At 42.6% G+C, this 20348-nt stretch overlaps 1 protein-coding gene across 1 annotated transcript in view; it reads left to right on the plus strand.

Annotated features, from left to right (window-relative positions):
• Positions 1 to 19823, plus strand: part of LOC133767985 (putative tetratricopeptide repeat protein 41) — a 70969-nt gene extending 51146 nt beyond the window's left edge. Inside the window, exons 13-15 of the mRNA XM_062202440.1 lie at positions 8329 to 8462; positions 18929 to 19055; positions 19148 to 19823. Coding sequence (XP_062058424.1) covers positions 8329 to 8462; positions 18929 to 19055; positions 19148 to 19823 — 937 coding nt within the window. The remainder of the gene's footprint in view (positions 1 to 8328; positions 8463 to 18928; positions 19056 to 19147) is intronic.
• Positions 19824 to 20348: the final 525 nt, after the last annotated feature.

Genomic DNA, 20348 nt, shown 5'->3' on the forward strand with positions numbered 1-20348 from the left:
TTGTGACAGTAGAAAGGCTTACTACTTCACTAAGTCTAATAAGTTAAAAGCAAAAAGACCCTGTTTACCTGGAATATGGACAATGGTTATAAACAAAAAATAACCATTTTACCCATGTACAGTAAATTTTAGAGTAATAACATCATTAAAACTACGGTAGTATAATGTTCCTAACCATTGGTTTCACAAAAGTATATAACAAAGTTTTACACAACTATATTTGCAGCAATACTGACAGACACAGACGTGTCTTTCTTGTTTGTTCCTTTTTGTTTGTTTTTTTAAACTTTAGCTCCCTTTATTTCATTCAACATGATTCCTCTTGTACTGTCCATTTTGTTGCAAATGGTAGAATTTAATTCTTTCTTATAGCTGAATAATATTCCATTGTGTATATATGCCACATTTTCTTTATCCATTCATCCTATGATGGACACATTGGTTGAGTCCAATTTGGGCTATTGTGAACAGTGCTGCTATAAACATGGTGGTGCAGGTGTCTCTGATATACTGTGTTCAAGTCTTTTGGGTTTATACCCAGTAGTGGGACTGCTGGATCATATGGCAAGTCTATTGTTAGCTTTTTAAGAAATCTCCACACTGTTTTCCACAGTGGCTACACTAATTTACATTCCCACCAGCAGTGTATAAGTGTTCCCCTTTGTCCACATCCTCACCAGCATTTGTTACTCTCTGTGTTTTGGATTTTAGCCATTCTGAGAGTGGTGAGGAGATGTTTCATTGTGGTTTTGATATGCATTTCTCTGATGGCTAGTGATGATGAGTATTCTTTTCATATATTTGTTGGTCATTTCTCTTTCTTCTTTTGAGAACTATTAAAGTCCTTTGCCCATTTCTCAACTGGATTGGTTTTTTTTTTTTAATTGTTGTTGAGTTTTTAAAGTTGCTGATATGTTCGGAATATTAATCCTTTGTCAGATAGATAGTTTGCAAATATTTTTGGCCATTCTGCTGTATCCCTCTTCACTCTATTGGTCATTTCCTTTGCTGTGCAAAAAATTCTGAGTTTGACATAGCCCATTTATTTAATTTTGCTTTTGTTGCCTATGCTTGGGAGATCTTGTCCAAGAAGTCGTCCCCTACACCAGTGTCTTAGAGTGTTTCCCCTACATTTTCTCCCAGCTACTTCATAGTCTCAGGTCTTAAATTTAGGTCTTTGGTCCATCTTGAGTTGATTTTTGTATATGGTGAGAGGTATGCATCTAATTTCATTCTTCTACATATATACATCCAGTTTTGCCAGAACCATTTGTTGAATAGACTATCTTTACTCTACTGTATGTTCTGAGCACTTTTCTCAAATGTCAGTTGGCTGTATGTATGTGGATTAATTTCTGGGCTCTCCATTCTGCTCCATTGATCTGTGTATTGGTTTTTTGTGCCAGTACCATGCTGTTTTCATTACTGTAGCTTTGCAGTATGCTTTGAAGTCAGGTATTGTGATGCCTCCAGCTTGATTTTTCTTGTTGAGGATTACTTTGGCCTTTTGTGATTCCATATGAATTTTAGGATTGCTTTCTCTAATTTGTGAAGAATGTTATTGGAATTTTGATAGGGATTGCATTGAATATTGCTTTAGGTAGCATAGACATTTTATTTTATTTTATTGTTAAAGTATTTAAAAGTAAGATTTGTTAGAGACCTCTAACCGGAGTAGCATGGAGGGGGCTTCAAACCTGAAGGGGCTGGTTAAAGGGGTTTTTAAGCACAATTTTGGAGAAGAAAAAACTTACCAGCTTGACATTCAATTTCAAGGCAGGGACAAAACCCATCAAAATACATGACTTGTTACCCTGTTTGGCTTACTCATGATAAAACAAAACAGCCATCAGAAGGGTGGGCTACCCAATTTGTTTTCCAGTGAACTGGGAGCTCAGAAGGATGGAGTCACCACTCTCTTGTTATTCTCATGATAAGAATGGAAGTTCCTAAGGAATGGGGCAGGCACTTTTAATCTTGCTAAAGGTAGCCTTTGGGGAAAGTAAGCATTTTGCACCCTAAACTCCACTGGGACCAATGTGATTGCCTATTAACCTGTCTGACTCCTCACACTCCCTCCCCTAGAAGAATGGACACTAACTTCTGTTAGGGGAACTAGGTAATGACCACTCTGGTTACTTCATGCTGAAAAGGGGCATCATTGAGAATGGCAGTCAAGACAGGGTTCCAAGGAGATGGCCTTTCAGGGTAGACACAGTGCCAGCTTGTAGAAATTGCTTCCATCCAAGATTTCATGTGCATGGCCTTCTACAATCTCATGTTTCAAGTCTGGAGAGAATAAAAACACAGGGTCTAAAACACAGGACAGAGTCATTGTTAGAGGACCTTAGAAAGGTGCTGTCTAAACCAGGAGAAGTTTTCCCATTGAGAACCAAATAGAAACTGACAGGAGGGGCTTGATAATAACCAGGTGGGCTAATTTAAGGCAGGTATGATGCCCAGACCTATCTATCTCTTCACATGGGGTACTTGAAGAGACATCATAAGGGAGGTGTGACCCTCCTTAGGGAATGTACCCTGTTGACTTCCATTACCTAGCTGGCCTGGAAGGGGAGCTGGCCTGAGTAGAAGATAGGTGGCATGTCAAAAAGGAAATTTACAGTTCTGCCTGCAGTGTTACTGAACCTATTAATATTGATTCTTCTGATCCATGAGCAATGAATATTTTTCCATTTTTTGTGTTTTTGATTATTTCTTTCATCAATGTTAGAAATTTTTCATTGTAGAAAATATTCCTAAATATGGCTCACTTGGTTAATCTTCCACCTGTGGCACCGGCATCCCATATGGGTGCTGGTTCTGGCCCTGGTTGCTCCTCTTCCAGTCCGGCTCTCTGCTGTGGCCCAGGAAGGCAGTGGAGGATGGCCCAGGTGCTTGGGCTCCTGCATTTGCATGGGGGACTGGGAGGAAGCACCTGGCTCCTGGCTTTGGACTGGCTCAGCTCCAGCCATGGCAGCCATTTGGGGGGTGAACCAATGGAAGGAAGACCTTTCTCTCTGTCTCTCTCTCTCTCACTCTCTATAACTCTACCTTTCGAATAAAATATTTATTTGAAAGGCAGAGTTACAGAGAGATTGTGGGGAAGGAGAAGAAGAGGGAGAGGGAAAGAGAGAGAGAAAGAAAGAGAAAGAGAATGTCTTCTATCCACTTGTTCAATCCCAAAATGGCTGCAATAACTGGGGCTGGGCCAGGCCAGAGCCAGGAGCCAGGAGCTTCATATGGGTTTCTTACGTGTCTGCAGGAGCCCAAACATTTGGGCCATGTTCTGTGGCTTTCCCAGGCACATCAGCAGGGAGCTGGATCAGAAATGGAGCAGCCAGGACTCAAACCAGCATCCATGTGGCATGCCGGCGCTACAGGCCAGGGCTTTAATCTGCTGTTTCACAGCCCCAGCCCCTATTCCTAAACATTTGATTTTTTTTTTTTGTGGCTATTGTAAATGGAATTTCTTTCTCCATTTCTTTATGTGAGTTCATCATTAGCATGCAAAAAAACCTACTGTTTTTGGTATGTTTATTTTGTAACCTGCAACTTGACTGAATTGCTTTATCAATTCTAACAGCTTTTTGGTGGAGTGTTTAGATTTTTCCTTGCACAACATCATGTTATCTTCAAATACAGATAATTTGACTTCTTCTTTTCCAATTTTGATACCCTTTATTTATTTCTCCTCCCTAATCCTTCTTACTAAAACTTCCAGTACTGTATTAAATAAGACTGACAAAAGTGGACTTCCTTGTCTTGTTCCAGATCTGAGGGAAAATGCTTTCAGTTTTTCTTCCTTCAATATGATATTGACAGTTGGTTTGTGATATATAGCCTTTATAATTTTGAGGAGTGTTCCTTCTAGACATAATTTGTGAAGGGTTTTTTATCATGAAGGGGTGTTGAATCTTATAAAATGCTTTCTCTGTGTCTATGGCAATGACTTTATGGATTTTGTTCTTCATGCTATTGATGTGATTTATGATGTTTATTGATTTGTGAATGTTGAACCACTCTTGGATTTCTAGGATAAATCCCACTCATGTGATGTGGTTTTAGATTTGATTTGCTAGTATTTTGTTGAGAATCTAGCATTTATGTTATGAAGGATATAAGTCTGTAGGGTTTTTTTTTTTCCATATCATGTTTTTGTTTGGTTTTAATATCAAAGTAATGCTGGCCTCATAAAAAATTTTGTGAAGTTCCAGCCTGTTCAATATTTTGGAATAGTCTGAAGAGTATTGGGGTTACTTCTTTGAATGTTTTGTAGAATTCAGTAGTAAAGCCATCAGTCCCAGACTTTTTGTTGATGGAAGACTTTTGATTACTGCTTCAATCTCATGGCTTGGTTATGGATCTTTTTAGGTTGTCTATATCTTTTTTATTTAATCTTGATAGGTTATATGAATCCAGGAATTTATCCATTTCTTTGAGGCTTTCCAATTTATTAGCATATAGTTCTTCATAGTAGTTTCCTGTGATCTTTTGTATTTTAGCAGTGTCAGTTGTAATGTCTCCTTTTTCATCCCTAATTTTATTTATTTGAGGTTTTTCTCCTTTTTCTTGTTTGTCTGGCTAGTGGTTTATCTATTTTGTTTATCTTCTCAAAAATACCAATTTTTTTTTCTGTTGCTCTTTTGTATTTTTTTTTAAGTTTCATTTATTTCTGCTATGATCCTTATTATTTCTTATTTCCTGCTGATTTTGGGTTTGGTTTTTCTTGTTTTTGTAAGTCTTCAAGATGCATAATTAGATTTTTTAAGGTAAACAAATTTGCATTTTATGGTAAACAAATTTCATGTATGTCATATATGCAGATTTAGTTACATAGTGATATTTCCCACCCTCCCTCCTGCCCACATTCTTACCCTTCCTCTTCCTTCCCCTCTTACTCTCTGTTAATTTTTACAATGATCTACTTTCAGTTTACTGTGTACTTATAAGATTAACCCTATAATAAGTAAAGAGTTGAACAAGTAGTAAAAGAAAAAACACTGTTCCTCAACAGTTGAGACAAGCGCTATAAACAATTATCAAATCTCAAAATGTCAATTTTGCTCCTATATTAGCTGTCACAGAACATGGAAAGCATATGGTATTTGTCTTTTTGGGACTGGCTTATTTCACTAAGTATAATGATTTCTAGTTCTATCCATTGTGTTGCAAAAGACAGGATTTCATTATTTTTTATGGCTGAGTAGTATTCAATTATATCTATCTATCTATCTATCTATCTATATCTCACAATTTCTTTATCCAACCATCAATTAATGGACATCTGGTTTGATTCCATGTCTTAGTTATTGAGAATTGAGCTGCAATAAACCTGGGGGTTCAGATAACTCTTTCATATGCTGATTTTATTTCATTTAGGTAAATTCCCAGGAGTGGGATTGCTGGGTCATATGGTATACCTATTTTCAGCTTTCTGAGGTATTTCCATACTCTGGCTGTATTTGTTTACAATCCCACCAACAGTGGATTAGGGTACCTTTTTCCTCACATCCTTGTCTGCATTTATTGTTTGTTGATTTCTATATGAAAGCCATTCTACCTGGGGAGAGGTGAATCCTCATTGTGGTTTTGATTTGCATTTCCCCAACAGCTAGTGATCCTGAGCATTTTTTCATATGTCTGCTGGCCATTTGAATTTCCTCTTTTGAAAAATGCCTGTTTGGGGCTGGCACTGTGACATAGTGGGTTAGGCTACTGTCTGCAGTGCCCATTCCCAGTATAGCTGCTGAGTCAAGTCCCTCTGCTCCAGCTCTGCCCCACCTGTGCTCCCTGCTCCCTGCTAATGCTAATGTACCTGGGAAAGCAGTGAAAGATAGCCCAAGTGCGTGGGCCCCTGCACCCATGTGGGAGAGCTGAAAGAAGCTCCTGGCTCCTGGCTTCAAATTGGCCTTGCTCCAGCTGTTGTGTCCATTTGGGGAGTGAACCAGCAGGTGGAAGATTCTCTCTGCTCTCCTTCTTACTCTAACTCTGCCTTTCAAATAAATAAATAAATCTTTAAAAAAGAAAAAGCCTATTTACATCTTTTGCCCACTTCTTTTCTTTTGTTTATCATTTTATTATCTTGATTAATAATATAAATATTTAGACATAAATATAGGGACCTTCAATTTTCAGTCTTTTCCCATCTTGACAAGATCCCAACACTACAGGATTCTTTTTCTTAATGTCTTTTGCTACTTTAAAAAAAAATCTATCTTCATTCTTTCCAATTTATCAATTTTTGAGCAGGTAGAAAATGTGTCTAGTGGCAACTTTAGACTCATATTCTTGCAAGGGACAATGCATCATTCACACTGGCCCTGCAGAGAACAGTCTGGGGGAAGATTCTGATTGGCCTGACTTGGGGTATGTGGCTTTTTTGTAGCAGCACCAAGCACAGGGAGGTGTGGTCATCTGATTCTGCCCATTTCTTAACTGACTGTTTTGCTGTTGTTGAGTTTCTTGAGATCTTTATCAGATTCTGGATATTAATGCAATATCTGTTGTATAGCTTGCAAATATTTTCTCCTATTCTGTTGGTTGTATCTTCACTTTGCTAATTGTTTCTTTTTTGCAGTGCAAAAGCTTCTCAGCTTGATGGAATCCCATTCCTCTGTTTTGAATTTGATTGCCTGTGCTTCTGGGGTCTTTTCCAAGAAGTCTTTGCCTAGTCCAATGTCTTACAGAGTTTCCCATTGTTCTCCTCTAATAATTTGATAGTACCAGGTCATAGATTTAGATCATTGATCTATTTTGAGTTGATTTTTGTATAAGGTGTAAGGTAAGAGTCTTGTTTTACACTTCTCCATGCAGAATTACAATTTTCCTAGCACCATTTGTAAATAGACTGTCCTTTCTCCAGGAATTGTTTTTAGCTTCTTTGTTAAAGAGTTGCTTGTAGATCGACATCATTAGATCTTTAATTTGAGACATTTCTCTTTCTTAATGTAAGCAGTTAATGCTACAAACTTCCCTGTTAATACTTCTTTTACTGTATCCAACAGGTTTTGATATGTTGTGTTTTCATTTTCATTAATTTGAAGAAAGTTTTTGATTTCCTCAATAACCCATTGATCATATAGTAGCATGTTATTAATTTTTAAATATTTATGAGTGTTCTAGTCTAATTGTTGATTTCTGGTTCTATTTCTCTATGGTCTGAGAAGATACATGGTATGATTTCAATCTTTAAAAATTTTCTGACACTTGATTTGTGGCCTAATATGTGATGTAGAAAATGTTCCATGTGCTGATGAGAAGAATGTATATTCTCTATCTTGAATGAAATATCCTGTAAATTTCTGTTAGGTCCATTTGTTTGATAGTATGTTTCAACTCCAATGTTTATTTATTGATTTTCTGTCTGGATGACCTGTCCATTGATGAGAGTGGGGTGTTAAAGTCACCCACTACTATTGTGTTGGAGTTTATTTCCCCCTTTAGATATAATAGTATTTGCTATATATAACTGGGTGGTCTTACAGTGGGTGCATATATATTTATGATTGTTATGTCTTCTTGCTGAATGGACCATTTTATCAAAATATAATGTCCTTTTTTTTAAAGAATTTTTTTTGACAGGCAGCATTAGACAGTGAGAGAGAGACAGAGAGAAAGGTCTTCCTTCCATTGGTTCACCCCCTAAATGGCTGCCACAGCTGGCGCGCTGTGCCAATCCGAAGCCAGGAGCCAGGTGCTTCCTCCTGGTCTCCCATGTTGGTGCAGGGCCCAAGCACTTGGGCCATCCTCCACTGCACTCCCGGGCCATAGCAGAGAGCTGGACTGAAAGAGGAGCACCCAGGACAGAATCTGGTGCCCCAACTGGGACTCGAACCCAGTGTGCTTGAACTCTCAACCACACCACTGCATGGCAGGTGTCAGTGTCCTCAGCAGTCTCCCTCATCAGCACCTCCACATCCAGTGCGATGCTAGACTGAGCAATCTCCCTTTGCATCTGTGGCCTCTGTAATAGGTGGGACCCTCATCAGTCTTCCTGAGGACTAACTGGTCTCCTGCTGTACCTCACCTGCTTGTTCTGCAGTTCTGCCAAAGTGGGTTTTCTAATGTACAGATCAGATTTTATTATTCTCTTAATAGAAACTCTTCAAAACCCAGGTCCAGACCCCTTAGGTTTGCAGCCAATGTCCTTCGTGCATGGACTCCTGCTTCTCTCTCCAATCTCTCCTCCCACCTTAGGAAATTATTAGGGCTATGGTTAGGCTTACTTGTCTTTGATCCTGAGTCCTAGTGCCTACTGCTAGTGAATGGTTGTTAAATGAATGGCAGATATCTTTCTTGCAAAACTTTAATTAAATTCTTCTTTTCCAGATCCCAAAGGAAGCAAGTAATTGAATACTATAAACAAGTGATAAAAATCAAGGAAAATGCAAGCACTCTGGTCAACTCCTCACTTGTCCGGAGGCAGCTGAACATCAGCCTCAGTGACACCTTGTGTAAATTAGGTAACTGCTCTGATCTGTTTCTAAGAAGGTGACTTTTCCATTTGTTTTCTTGTGTGTACCTTGCTTATTTGAAAGTCTTTGTTTTTGAAACAAGTAGCTTCTGTTGCACATAATTTCAATTTTTTTGTTGTTGTTGCCTACTTACCTTCCCTTAGTAGGAAAGAGATCTTTTAAATATCTTTCCCTCCCCTTTCTCATTCATTTGTAAGCTAAGCTCCGTGTTCAATCATACCTGTCTCTCACCTGTATGATTTTCCTCCTTTCTTCAAATTCTGTCTTAAGACTTTGTTTGTAGATGAATAACCTTCATGTTATTCCTAAGATACTAAAGTAATACGCAGTCAGAAATAACAAGATGGCTTCTCACGGGGTATCCTTGATTTGAGCTATAAAATGTAGGATTCAGTGCCTTAGACCTAACCCAAAGGATTGAAAGCACTTTTCAATTAAATGTAAACATAACTTAGGGATGGGTGTTTAGCCTAGTAGTTAAGGTGCCTGTGTCCCCCATCCGTGTACCTGGGTTTGATTTTCCCTCTCTTACACCTCTCTATGGTTTATTGCTAATGAACGTCCTGGGAGGCAGTAGATGTTGGCTCGAGTAGTTGGGTTCCAGCTGTCCATGCAGGAGAGTTGGATGGATTCTCAGCTTTCAAGATTGGCCTTGGCCGTAGCAGGCATTTGGGGAGTGAGCTAGTGGATAGGAGCTCTCTCTGCTCTTGCTGTCTCACTCTGCCTCTCAAATGAATAAATAACCCTAGAGGCTAAAAGTAGAAATTAATAAAAATTGAAGGCTTCACTCTCACTGGGGGAACAGGGTAGTGCCCATTCATCCTTCTTGCTGCTTATTGCTTTTGTTTTCTCCCATTCATGGGTGTTGTTCCTATTCTTTTTTTATCAAAACTTTGATATAATTCGCCGCAGGTTACGGTGAATCCTGAGTTTCTTCTGGCACTGGCTCAGTCTGTGGACTTTTATTTCCCTTTAAGGGCAGTCTCCTAGGGTCGCTGTGGAGGATCCTCAGAGGTCTCCTCTCCACACGTTGCTGTCGCTGTGGACCAGAGTACCCAGACCGTATCCTTTACTGCCTCAGTACTTATTTGGCCCCTGGTCCATGAGCCTGTTCTTTTTTTTTTTGACAGGCAGAGTGGACAGTAGAGGGAGACAGAGAGAAAGGTCTTCCTTTTTGCCGTTGGTTCACCCTCCAATGGCTGCCGCGGTAGGCGCGCTGCGGCCGGCGCACCGTGCTGATCCGATGGCAGGAGCCAGGTGCTTCTCCTGGTCTCCCATGGGGTGCAGGGCCCAAGGACTTGGGCCATCCTCCACTGCACTCCCTGGCCACAGCAGAGAGCTGGACTGGAAGAGGGGCAACCGGGACAGGATCGGTGCCCCGACCGGGACTAGAACCTGGTGTGCCGGCGCCGCAAGGTGGAGGATTAGCCTACTGAGCCGCGGCGCCGGCCCATGAACCTGTTCTATATGTAGTCACCATTCTAGTAGGTTCTGTCATTGGCCAGGAGTGTTGCTGCCAAACCTAGAAGTTGAGAATGGAGAGTTGACTGGGAAGCTGGGATAGCAGGCCAGAAAGACAGGCCACATAGAGCTGGAGGGGGTTAGGCAGGATGGGGAAGTCAAGATGTGAGTCCCATGGGGCAGCGCTTCTCAACCTTTGTGTCTTGAATAAGAGTGGGTGCCTGGTTTGCCAAACAGAGACCCGTCCTGCCCTTGGGCAGGGATGGAGCCCTTGGGCAAGCGTCTCGTTTTGTTTATCCATTTGAGAAATCCCATTTTCTAAATGCCACAACCGGAAAATTGTGGAGCACTTCAGGGGTCCTGATGGCTCAGTGTCCCAGGGCACAATCTGTACTTCAGCCTAAAGAAGTGGCTTTCAACTGCTGGTGGTTCTGCTTCCTAACAAAAGACTGGAGAAATTTTTGATTTTTAATGACTGAGTGTTATGGGGGTAAAGGGGAGAGTGCAGCTGTCACTGAGTGGGCGGAGCCTGCCTGATGGCCGTTAAACATCATACAATGCCCAGGACAGCAACACCTCTCCTCCCCAACCCCAGCGCAAAATTATCCAAGCCGAAATATCAGTAGCACTGAGATTGAGAAACCCTGATGGAAACCAAACATTTTTCCCAGCATGTGTGCTTGTACATCTGTTTTACCGTAAAACATGATTGTTTTCAGCCTGCCCACCTGCTGAGGAGGAAAACAGCTTAAGATACCTGATATCAGCCGGGGAAGAATATTTCTAGTGTGCAGATTTCGGAGTGTGTGTGAGCGTGTGTGCTTGTGTGCACACGTTTCAGTAAAGGTTTCTGGGTTGAGTGAGTGAAACATTTTGCTTACAAAGTGCAAGTGCAAGTGTGCAAGAAATGTGTGGCAAGGAGCTGGTCTGTCTGATCTAGTTGCTTCATGCAGCACTGGTATATAACAGGGGTGGACGGTCTCTAGTGGAAGTCTGATATATTCACTTACTTTCAGGTAAGAAAGTGTCTGTAGTGGTATCAACTGAAAAACCCGAGGGACCCTTACTCTGGTGCTTGGTGTGCTTTATGGCGAGTGTGGCTAAGAGCTAATTGCAGATCTCTTGCTTCTGTACACATCAGCTTTGCTTGCTAACGCTTGGGGGTAAATGTTGCCAAACTAAAAACAAGAAACTGGGCCTGAGAACAAGAAACAGGGTCTGCTTTCAGGCAGGTTTCACAGACGCCCTTCCCAGATGTTCCACCGAGATTAACGGGCAGAACATTCCTCGGGTATTTCGAGAAAATAGCCCTCTTACCCCCGCTGGGGGCAGCCACTCCCCATCTAAAAGGACCCAATGAGTACCCATGGTAACCTTTAAACTAGCCAATCAAGCCAAACCCCGCGAAATATGTTAATCCTGTGGTTTTTGCCTTTAAAAGAGGCTTGTACCTGCTGCTCGGGGCTTCTCCTCGCCTCTGGTGACAGGGAGCCTGTCTGCGCAAACGCCTAATAAAAATCCTCTTGCTTTTGCATCTACCAGTCTGGAGTTTGGGTCTTTGGGCGACCACCCGAGCGCATTGGAATCCCAAACTTGGGGTCCATCACAACCACAGTGTTTTTGCAACTTCTTAAACAAGTTTTTGGGGCTTATGTTGTAGTTTAGTGGGTTAAGCTACCATTTGGATGCCAGCATCCCATATCAAAGTGCCTGAATTAGATTCCCAGCTCTGGTTCCTGATCTTAGCCTCCTGCCAGTGCACACCCTGAGAGCAGTAGTGATGGCACAAAGTAATTAGGTTCCTGCCACTCACGTGGGAGACCGGCATTGTTTCCTGGGCTCCAGCCTTTGGCCTGGCTGGCCCAGTTCTTGCCACTGAGGGCAGGGGGAGTGATCCAGTGGATGGGAGTTCTCACCATATGTTTCTTAAAAGAAAAGAAAAACAAAAACAAAAACAAAAAAGAAGGCCCATGTGGCTGGTGTGTGAGAGAGGTGTTGGGGCCAGGCACAGGGCACCCAGAGCAGGACAAGGATTTGAGATGTTTACATAACGGCAGCCCAAAGCCAGTGCAGGGTTTTTGCACAGCAGGTAAGTGTCAGGAATCTAGAGTTATCTCTAGCACAGTCTTGACAAGGGATTTCTAATCTAATAGTTGGAAATAATACTATGAATCCAGAGTCACAAAGGATCCTCTTATTTTTTTTTAACAAAGGATCTCTCTTAACACTCATTTTCTTTTTGCCGCCTCTGCATATTTTGAGCTCTCAAACACCCTGAGCTCTGAGGAGCAGGGCCACATCATTTATTCTTTGTATTGTTGCTGCATCAGAAACAGTGCTAGCAGTATGTAAGTGCTCTGCTTGTGCAGGGAGGCTGAGGAAGTGGCTAAACAGGTTCTGTCTGGGTATTGACACAGTTTGCTTTGTGTTCTCTGGACAGAAGCAAGGCTGTGCTCCAGGCTAATAGTATTGAAAGAAATAACCCAAAGTGTACTCTACCCTGCTGAAAAGAATCATTTTTAGTTGGCTTTTCAGATTTCATTTTGGATTGTAAGTTAACAAAAATAATTGCTCACTTGAATATTTCGGTACCTTCCTTAGTCTGTTATTACTACCTGTGATGCACATGTAGACTACAGCACAGTCTTCCAGGAGTATGAAAATAGAGGCTTCCAGCCAGTTTTGATAATTAAGACTTAAGTTATAAATACAACATTTTCATGCATGAGATTATAGTAAGCATATATTAAAATACTGTGTTTGTGAGAGGGTAACAAATCTTTTTTTTTAAAGATTTATTTATTTATTTGAGAGGCAGAGTTATAGACAGAGGGAAAGACAGAGAGAGAGGTCTTCCATCTGCTGGTTCACTCCCCAAATGGCAGCAATGGCCAGAGCTGGGCCGTTTCGAAGCCAGGAGCCAGGAGCGTCTTCGGGGCCTCCTATGTGGGTGCGGGGACCCGAGGACTTGGGCCATCTTCCACTGCTTTCCCAGGCCATTAGCAGAGAGCTGGATCAGAAGTGGTTGCAGCCGGGATGTTAACCAGTGCCTGTAGTGATGCTGGAACCACAGGTGGAGGCTTAGCCCACTATGCCACAGTACCGGCCCCAGCGTAAAATATCTGATTTCTAGGAGTGTGTGTGTCAGCATGTGTGCAACTGTGCACACATGTTGTTTTCAGTAAGTCTTAAATATCATTTCTGTTCCTCCTTCTCTCCCACTTCCCCCTCCTTCCTTGCCCCCGCCTTTCATGAGGCATTTATTCATAAATGTCTTTTTTCTTTCCTAATAACTCATCTCCTCTCAACTTTGATCCAATTTCAAATACACACCTAAACCTAATAAAACTATTAAGCCTGGAGATGTTAGTAGGACTCCTGATTCTGAAATGAGGGTTTTTGAGATTTATGTTCTAAGCTGCCTCTGACTCCAAGCAGTCCTACAGATCTGCCTCTTTGATAAGCACTGTGAATTCATTTATTGAGAAACCATTCGAGTGGGGAGAAAAGAGAATTGGGCCTTTCTGTGTTCCAGCCTGGCAGGTGGAGTGCTCTGTTCTCAGCTGTTTATTTTGGATGAAGGATGGTAGATGAACATTGTGTTACTTCCCTCTCCCCGGATTTCTTTTAGAAAATAAATGCCAACATCTCAGTCAAATTTAGAAGGAAGAAATTCGACAAAGGCTCTGGTGGGTGACTGAGCAGAGTGAGTCAGTGCCTTCTCTGTGTTTAATTTAAAAATGCTCAGCTAGAACCCTGTTCTTTGTAACAACTGGCCCAGTAATCCAAAAGTCAGGCAGGAGATACAGACCGACCTTAGGCTTGAGTTTTAACTTTAACACAAGTGTGTGTTCTTTCTCCACGTCTTTAGATGTGGAACCAAGGTTTCTTTCTTTGTTACAGTGGACCCTCTGACTGGAATTGGATGTCATCTTTCTCTGGATGCGTTGCCCACAGTTCTGGTTTGGGTTTCTGTAGGGTGATAACAACTGTGACGCAGTCTGTGCGCTGGATCCTTCCAGACTGCTGCCTCATTTCTCTTCCTGGTCCTGTAGCACCGTCTTGCTTACTCAAAAGTTAAAAGAATTAATTCCTTTCGGCAGCTCAAGGCTGTGAGTCTTCCCCAGGGGTTTAGCCTGGTGTCCACAGCAAGCAATTCCCTTTCATTTCACACTCATTCTCATTAATGTGTATTAATTGATTAAGTTATCTGATTAGACTAGTAAACAAAATTGACTTTGAGTCATGCCAGAACCCAGTCACTGGGAACAGAAAGATGGCTGCAGAGTAGAGAGGAGGCTGCTAGCTGCAGGCATTTGTGTGTCCTGAGCATCAGAGTGCTCTACAGAAAAAATGGAGGGCCCTGGTTAAGCAGCAAGATGTGTGTGTGTGTTCACACAGCTTCTGTTTTACTCATTGTTAGGTTTAGTCATTTAAAAAAAAAAGATTTATTTATTTGAAAGGCAGAGAGAGAGAGAGAGAGAGAGAGAGAGGTCTTTCATTCACTGGTTGACTCCAAATGGCCTTGGCCAGGGCTGAGCTAGGCTGGGCCAGGCCGGAGCCAGGAGCCAGGAGCCAGGAGACAGAGGGTTCATCCAGATCTCCCACATGGGTGCAGGGGCCCAAGGACTTGGGCCAGCTTCCACTGCTTTCCCCAGGAATGGTAGCAGGGATCTGGATTGGAAGTGGAGCAGCTGGAACTTGAACTGGCACCCATATGGATGCTGCTACTACAGGCAGCTGTGTAACCCATTATGGCCACAATACTGGTCCCAGGTTTAATCATTTTCAATGAGTTACAAATTTATAAACAGTATTGGTTGCAAGAAAATGGTAGCTATCATGAGCCTAGAAAACTTTTGACCCTGGAAGGGACTTTAAGAGATCACTGAGCTTTTTTTCTAAAATAATGTAAGGACAGGGTTTTAAAATTTAAGAGATAGAAATAGGAGAAAGAGACAGAAAAGAGGAAAAGACAGTGACGGAGGAGAGAGAAACAGAACACACACACACACACACACACAGAGAGAGAGAGAGAGAGAGATCGAGAGAGATCTCCCATCTGCTGGTTCAACCTCACATGCATCCAACAGCCAGTGCTGGGCCACACTGAAGCCAGGAGCCTAAATCAGGCTCTCCCACATTGGTGGAGGTACCCAGCTTCTTGAGCTACCACTTGTTGCCTCCCAGGGTTTTCATGACAGAAAGCTGGAATTGGGAGTGCACCTGGGACTCCAACCTAGGCTCCCTGGTATGGGACGTGGGTATCCCAAGCAGCATTGTACCTACTGTGCCAAACACTTGTCCAGTGAACTAATCTTAATGCTTAGGAAATAGCAGGCATCTCATATGACACTTTTTTATTTGAAAGTCAGAGGTACACAGAAAAAGAGAAATCTTCCATTTGCTGGTTTACTCCCCAGAGGACCACAGTGGCTGGGACAGGACCAGGCCAAAGCCAGGGACCTAAGCACTTGGGCCATTTTCTGTTGCTTTCCTAGGTGCACTAGCAGGGAGTTGGATGGAAGTGAAACAGCCAGGACTTGAACCAGCACCTAAGTGGGATGCTGGTGAAATCGGCATCACAGGCAGTGGCCTAATCCATTATACCCCCATGCCAGCTCCTACCCAGCACTTCTGATCAGAGAATCCTGTGAATCAGATAAAATGATCATTGAGCTTCATAAAGACCAAGTGACATTCCCAAGGCAACCTCAGAGCTAGTAAGTAGTTGATTTCAGCCTTAGATTCTAGTTCTCTGACCCCCAACTCCAAGTCTTTCCCACCGTCTGTGGACTCTAGGATTTTGTGGCCTTGTTGGGGAGACAGGCACACACAGATACCACGAGTCAGTGTGATATGACTGTGCCATGTTCCAGGGGTCACAGGGAAACAAGAAGGGAGACTTTGTAGAGAAAGTGACTTGGGCTGTGAGTCCTGGCCTGTGCCTAGGAAAGAGGGTCAGGGAAAGTGTTGTAGGTAAGAAGGATCAGCATGAACAAAGGCAAGCAGAGGGGAACAGGGTGGTGTGAAACTCAGGAGTGAAAGGGCTGGGGAATGATGTTGGAGGAACCAGCAGAGTTTGGGGCATGGGAAATCTTGTTTACTGGGCTAAAGGGGTTGGCAGAGATGTTGCTGGAAGATTTTCAGCATTGAGCAGCATGTATAGATTTGTGTCTTATTTTTGTTAAAGATTTATTTATTTGAAAGAGTTACAAAGAGAGGGGAAAAGACAGATCTTCCATTTACTGGTTTGATCTCCAGATGACAGAGTCAGAAGCCAGGAGTTTCCTCCAGGTCTCCCATGAGAGTTGCAGTGGCCCAAGCACTTGGGGCCATTCTCTGCCACCTCTCCCAGGCCATTAGTAGGGAGCTGGATTGGAAGTAGAGCAGCCAGGACACAAACTGGCACCCATATGGGATGCTGGCATTGAAAGTGGCAGCTTTACCCGCCATGCCACAATGCCTACCACTATGTCCTATTATTTATTTTTTAAAAATATTATTTATTTATTTATTTGAAAGACATTATGACAGAGATAAAGAGAGAGAGAGAGAGATGTTCTATCTGCTTGTTTACTTCCCAGGTGGCCACAATGGTTGGGGCTCAGCCAGGCCAAATTCCGGGAGACTGGAATTCTATCTGGGTCGTCCATGTGGGTGTAGGGACCCAGTTACATGAGCCATCTTCTGCTGCCTTCCCAGGTGCATTAGCAGGGAACTGTGTAGAAGTGGAGTGGCTGGGACTTGAACTGGCAGTCAGGTATGTCGTACTGGCATTCTAAGTGGCAGCTTAATCTGCTGTGCCACACAGCAGCATCAATTTGTGTCTTAGACACAATAGTCTTGTGGCCAAGCAGAGGGTGTGATTGGTTGAGGGGAGATTTGAGGGTTTCCTTGTAACCTGAAATGAGATGCTAGAAATGAAGATTAAAGGGTTGGATTTGAGATTTAGTAGGTGGATTGAACAGGGCTCACTCCTCAATTGGATTTTGGAGGTGAAAGGAGGGGAACAGTAGAAGGCATTTCTCAGCTTACAGCTATACTGTAGGCCAGAACAACTGGGTGTGTGACGCTGTTGCCATTCCAACGCAGGGAGTGCACTGGGGGTTTGGGGATCGATGGGAGCCTTGATGAGCTAATTTTGGGCATGCTGAGTTTGCATTTCCTATCTGAGTGGAGACATTCAGTAGGCGGTGGAATTCTGATACATAACCTGAATAGACCATTTGGGAGTCTTTAGCATGCATTTGGTGGCTGAATCCAGTAGAACGATTAAAAGAGCCAAGAAGAAAATAAGAAAATGTCAGGAGATGGAACCTGGAGTTTTGCCAGGATTTAAGGACAGTGGGAGGGGGGGTGCTGCAGAAAGACGAGGAGAGGTTAGAGGTAGGCTGAGAGTCCACAGAATCTCAGAGGCCAAGAAAGGAGGTCTAACTATCAGATTGAGAGGCTATCCGTGTGCCTAGTAACACAGAGGTCACAGGGAACCTTCGATTTTGTTGGTACTCAAAGTCCTGGTTAAGAGAGAACAGTTCTTGTTCCCAAAGGTGGGGGTCTGCACTTTTTCATTTCAGGTCGGTTAAGGCCAAGGCAACTTGGTGATCATCATCAATAGGGTAATTCAGAAGTGTATTCTGCTGAGTTAGATTGGGGCAACTGAGGACATGAGAGGGAGGCATGAAACTAATTCCCAGAGAAGAAAAATTCCACTGATTGATGGCTAAGAGGAGACAACAGCTGAAACTCAGCCGTTGATTTCAGAAATTTATCAGATTTCCAGAAAAAGCTGCAGGCAATCTGGAACAGAGGCTGTGTCACCACTCAGTGTTTTAAGGCTTACAACTCTAGCATTCTCCTCACATTTCCAGATCAACACCCTGACATGCACAATCCTTATACTAAGTTTATAATCAGTTGTATAAATTCAGCTCCTTAAAAAGTCTTGTCAATGGGTTAAATGGATAAGTGAGAATCATTTGCAAATTAGGTTGTAAAATTTTTTAAACTAGCACTTTGTAGAGAATTATAGCATTGACAATGGCACCTGGCAACATTTTTTTCTTAACTTTTTATTTTGCAAAATTTTAAACCTACAGAGAAATTTCAAGAATAGTGTAGTTAAGAGCTATGTAACTACTCACACTCACCAACTGTTTACATTTTGCCACATCTACATTCTCTGTTCCCTTTACACACACACACATAGGTATGTGTTTTTTCTGAACCATTTGATGGTGAGCTGCAAACATGATACTTTTATGCATCTCTACACACTTCAGCTTGTATCTTCTCAGTACAAGCAAGTCCCAGACATAAACATTCCCTAAGTATCTGAGTAATGTTCTTTATAGCTATTTCCTTTTTGATACAGAATCATATTGAGGATCTTGCATTGCATTTGGTTGCTGTCTCTTTTAGTGTGAAATATTTTGGTAGCCTTGTCTTTCACGATGTTGATATTTTCTGAAATGTTTAAGCCACATTGTGCCCCAAGTGTCATTCAGTTTGTTCTTTTATCCTTCAATTGTTTCTTTGGGATTAGATTCAGGTTCAGTATTTTTAGCAGATAGGTAATGTTCAATGCTATATTTTGAAAATGTTTTTATCTTTCTCTTTTTAAATTTATATGTATGTGTGAAAGGGGGAGAAAAAGAGGGAGAGTGAGCAGAGAGAGAGATCCCATTTTCTGGTTCTCTCTTCACATGTCTGCATTGGCTCAGGGCTGAAGCTGGGAGCTGAAAACTCAATCAAGGTTTCCCATGTGGGTTAGGCAGGAACTCCATCACCTGGGCCATCATTGCTGCCTCCCAGGACATACTTTAGTAGAAATCTGAATTCAGGAGCAGGAGTTGGGAATTGAACCCAAGCACTTCCATGTGGCACATGGGTGTCTTATCAGCTAGGCCAATTGACCACCATATCTTCTCTCAGACATGTGACTCTAGGAGTAATGGTTACAGATTCTAATATTCTTATTTTCAAATACCCAGCAGGTCAGTTACTGATGTTTGACTCTTCTTATCACGTCATGATGGAGGTAGCAGGTTATTTGCACGGATCATTTAATTTAAGGGCAACCAGCCTGGGGTCTTCTCATCCATCAGTCCATGGAATCCAGTGGTGAGTCTAATTCATGCCTCAAAAAGAAAGGCGTTTCTGGCTACTCGTGTGAGACACATGACCGCTGGACAATGTTTTGTCTTTTGCAGCCTTCTGCAGGAAATTCAGCTGGCCAAGGGCAGGAGGTGTTGGCCTCAGGGTGTGAGCCACTGGAGTCTGGAGGGTCCCTGGAGTGACTCCTCACTGTGGGAGCACTTGCTTAAGTTAGACTACTGCAGCGCGCAGAGTTCTGACTCCGTGAGCTCTGCCTTGTGCGCGAACGCTCGGAAGTTACAGAAGGCCAGCAGCTGGGCCTCGGCACCTCCCGCAGTTTCAGGTAAATCCAACTGTGCTTCTAGAAAGGGGAAACAGATCTCGAGACCCCTGATTTGCCTTTCTGCTAATGAAAAGATCCAGCGAAGGACACAAAGTCCTGTGGACACTTGGAATGGCCCTGGGAAGAAAGCCTCAGGGCAGAAGGACAAGCGTCCCTCCACGATTCTATCTTCAGGGAAAATGAGTGGTTTAGTAGAGCTTTCGAGTCCAAGGAGTTTGTCAGCCAAAAGGGAGAGCAGGGACTGCCAACTCACCACCATCTACCAGCACCCCCTGCTGGGGCCTCCTAGCACAGATAACCCCTGGGAACCTGGATGTGAGCTCATATCAGAAAAGTGGCTTTTCCATAGCCCAAATTATAGTTTCAACCCTCAGAAGTGTTTTTTGCTACAAAGATCTCAAATGGAAACAAGATCGTTGAAGACCTCAAGTGGTATTAAAAAGGAATAAAAATTATTGTGAACTCTTTTGAGCCTATAGGTTTTTTTTTTCCATCTGTCTTTATTTGGAATTATTTGATTGGATATTTTCTCCCAAAATATTTAGAAGTGATCATACTCTAGATTTGAGGAGTTCATTGTTTTTAGCCCCTTAAAATATGGTAACTCAGTCTCTCTCTGTAAACTCTGCCTTTCAAAAAAATCTTTGAAAAATACAAATACTGTAACTTATTTTAGCTAAAAGAACAATTTTTAAGTGAGTCACATTTAAAAAAAAGCTTTATTTATTTACTGGAAAGGTGAAATTGGGAGAAAGAGAGAGAGAGAGAGAGAGAGGTCTTCCATCCACTCGTTCACTCCCCAGATGACCACAATAGCCAGTGCTGGGCCGGGCTGAAGCCAAGAGCAGGAGCTTCATCAGGTCTCCTGTATGGGTGGCAGGAACCCAAGCACTTGGGCCATCTTCTGCTGCTTTCCCAGGTCATTAGCAGGGAGCTGGATGGGAAGTGGAGCAGCTGGGACTTGAACCATGGGC

Source organism: Lepus europaeus, chromosome 10, assembly GCF_033115175.1.
Source record: "Lepus europaeus isolate LE1 chromosome 10, mLepTim1.pri, whole genome shotgun sequence".
In the NCBI taxonomy this organism is placed as follows: domain Eukaryota; kingdom Metazoa; phylum Chordata; class Mammalia; order Lagomorpha; family Leporidae; genus Lepus; species Lepus europaeus.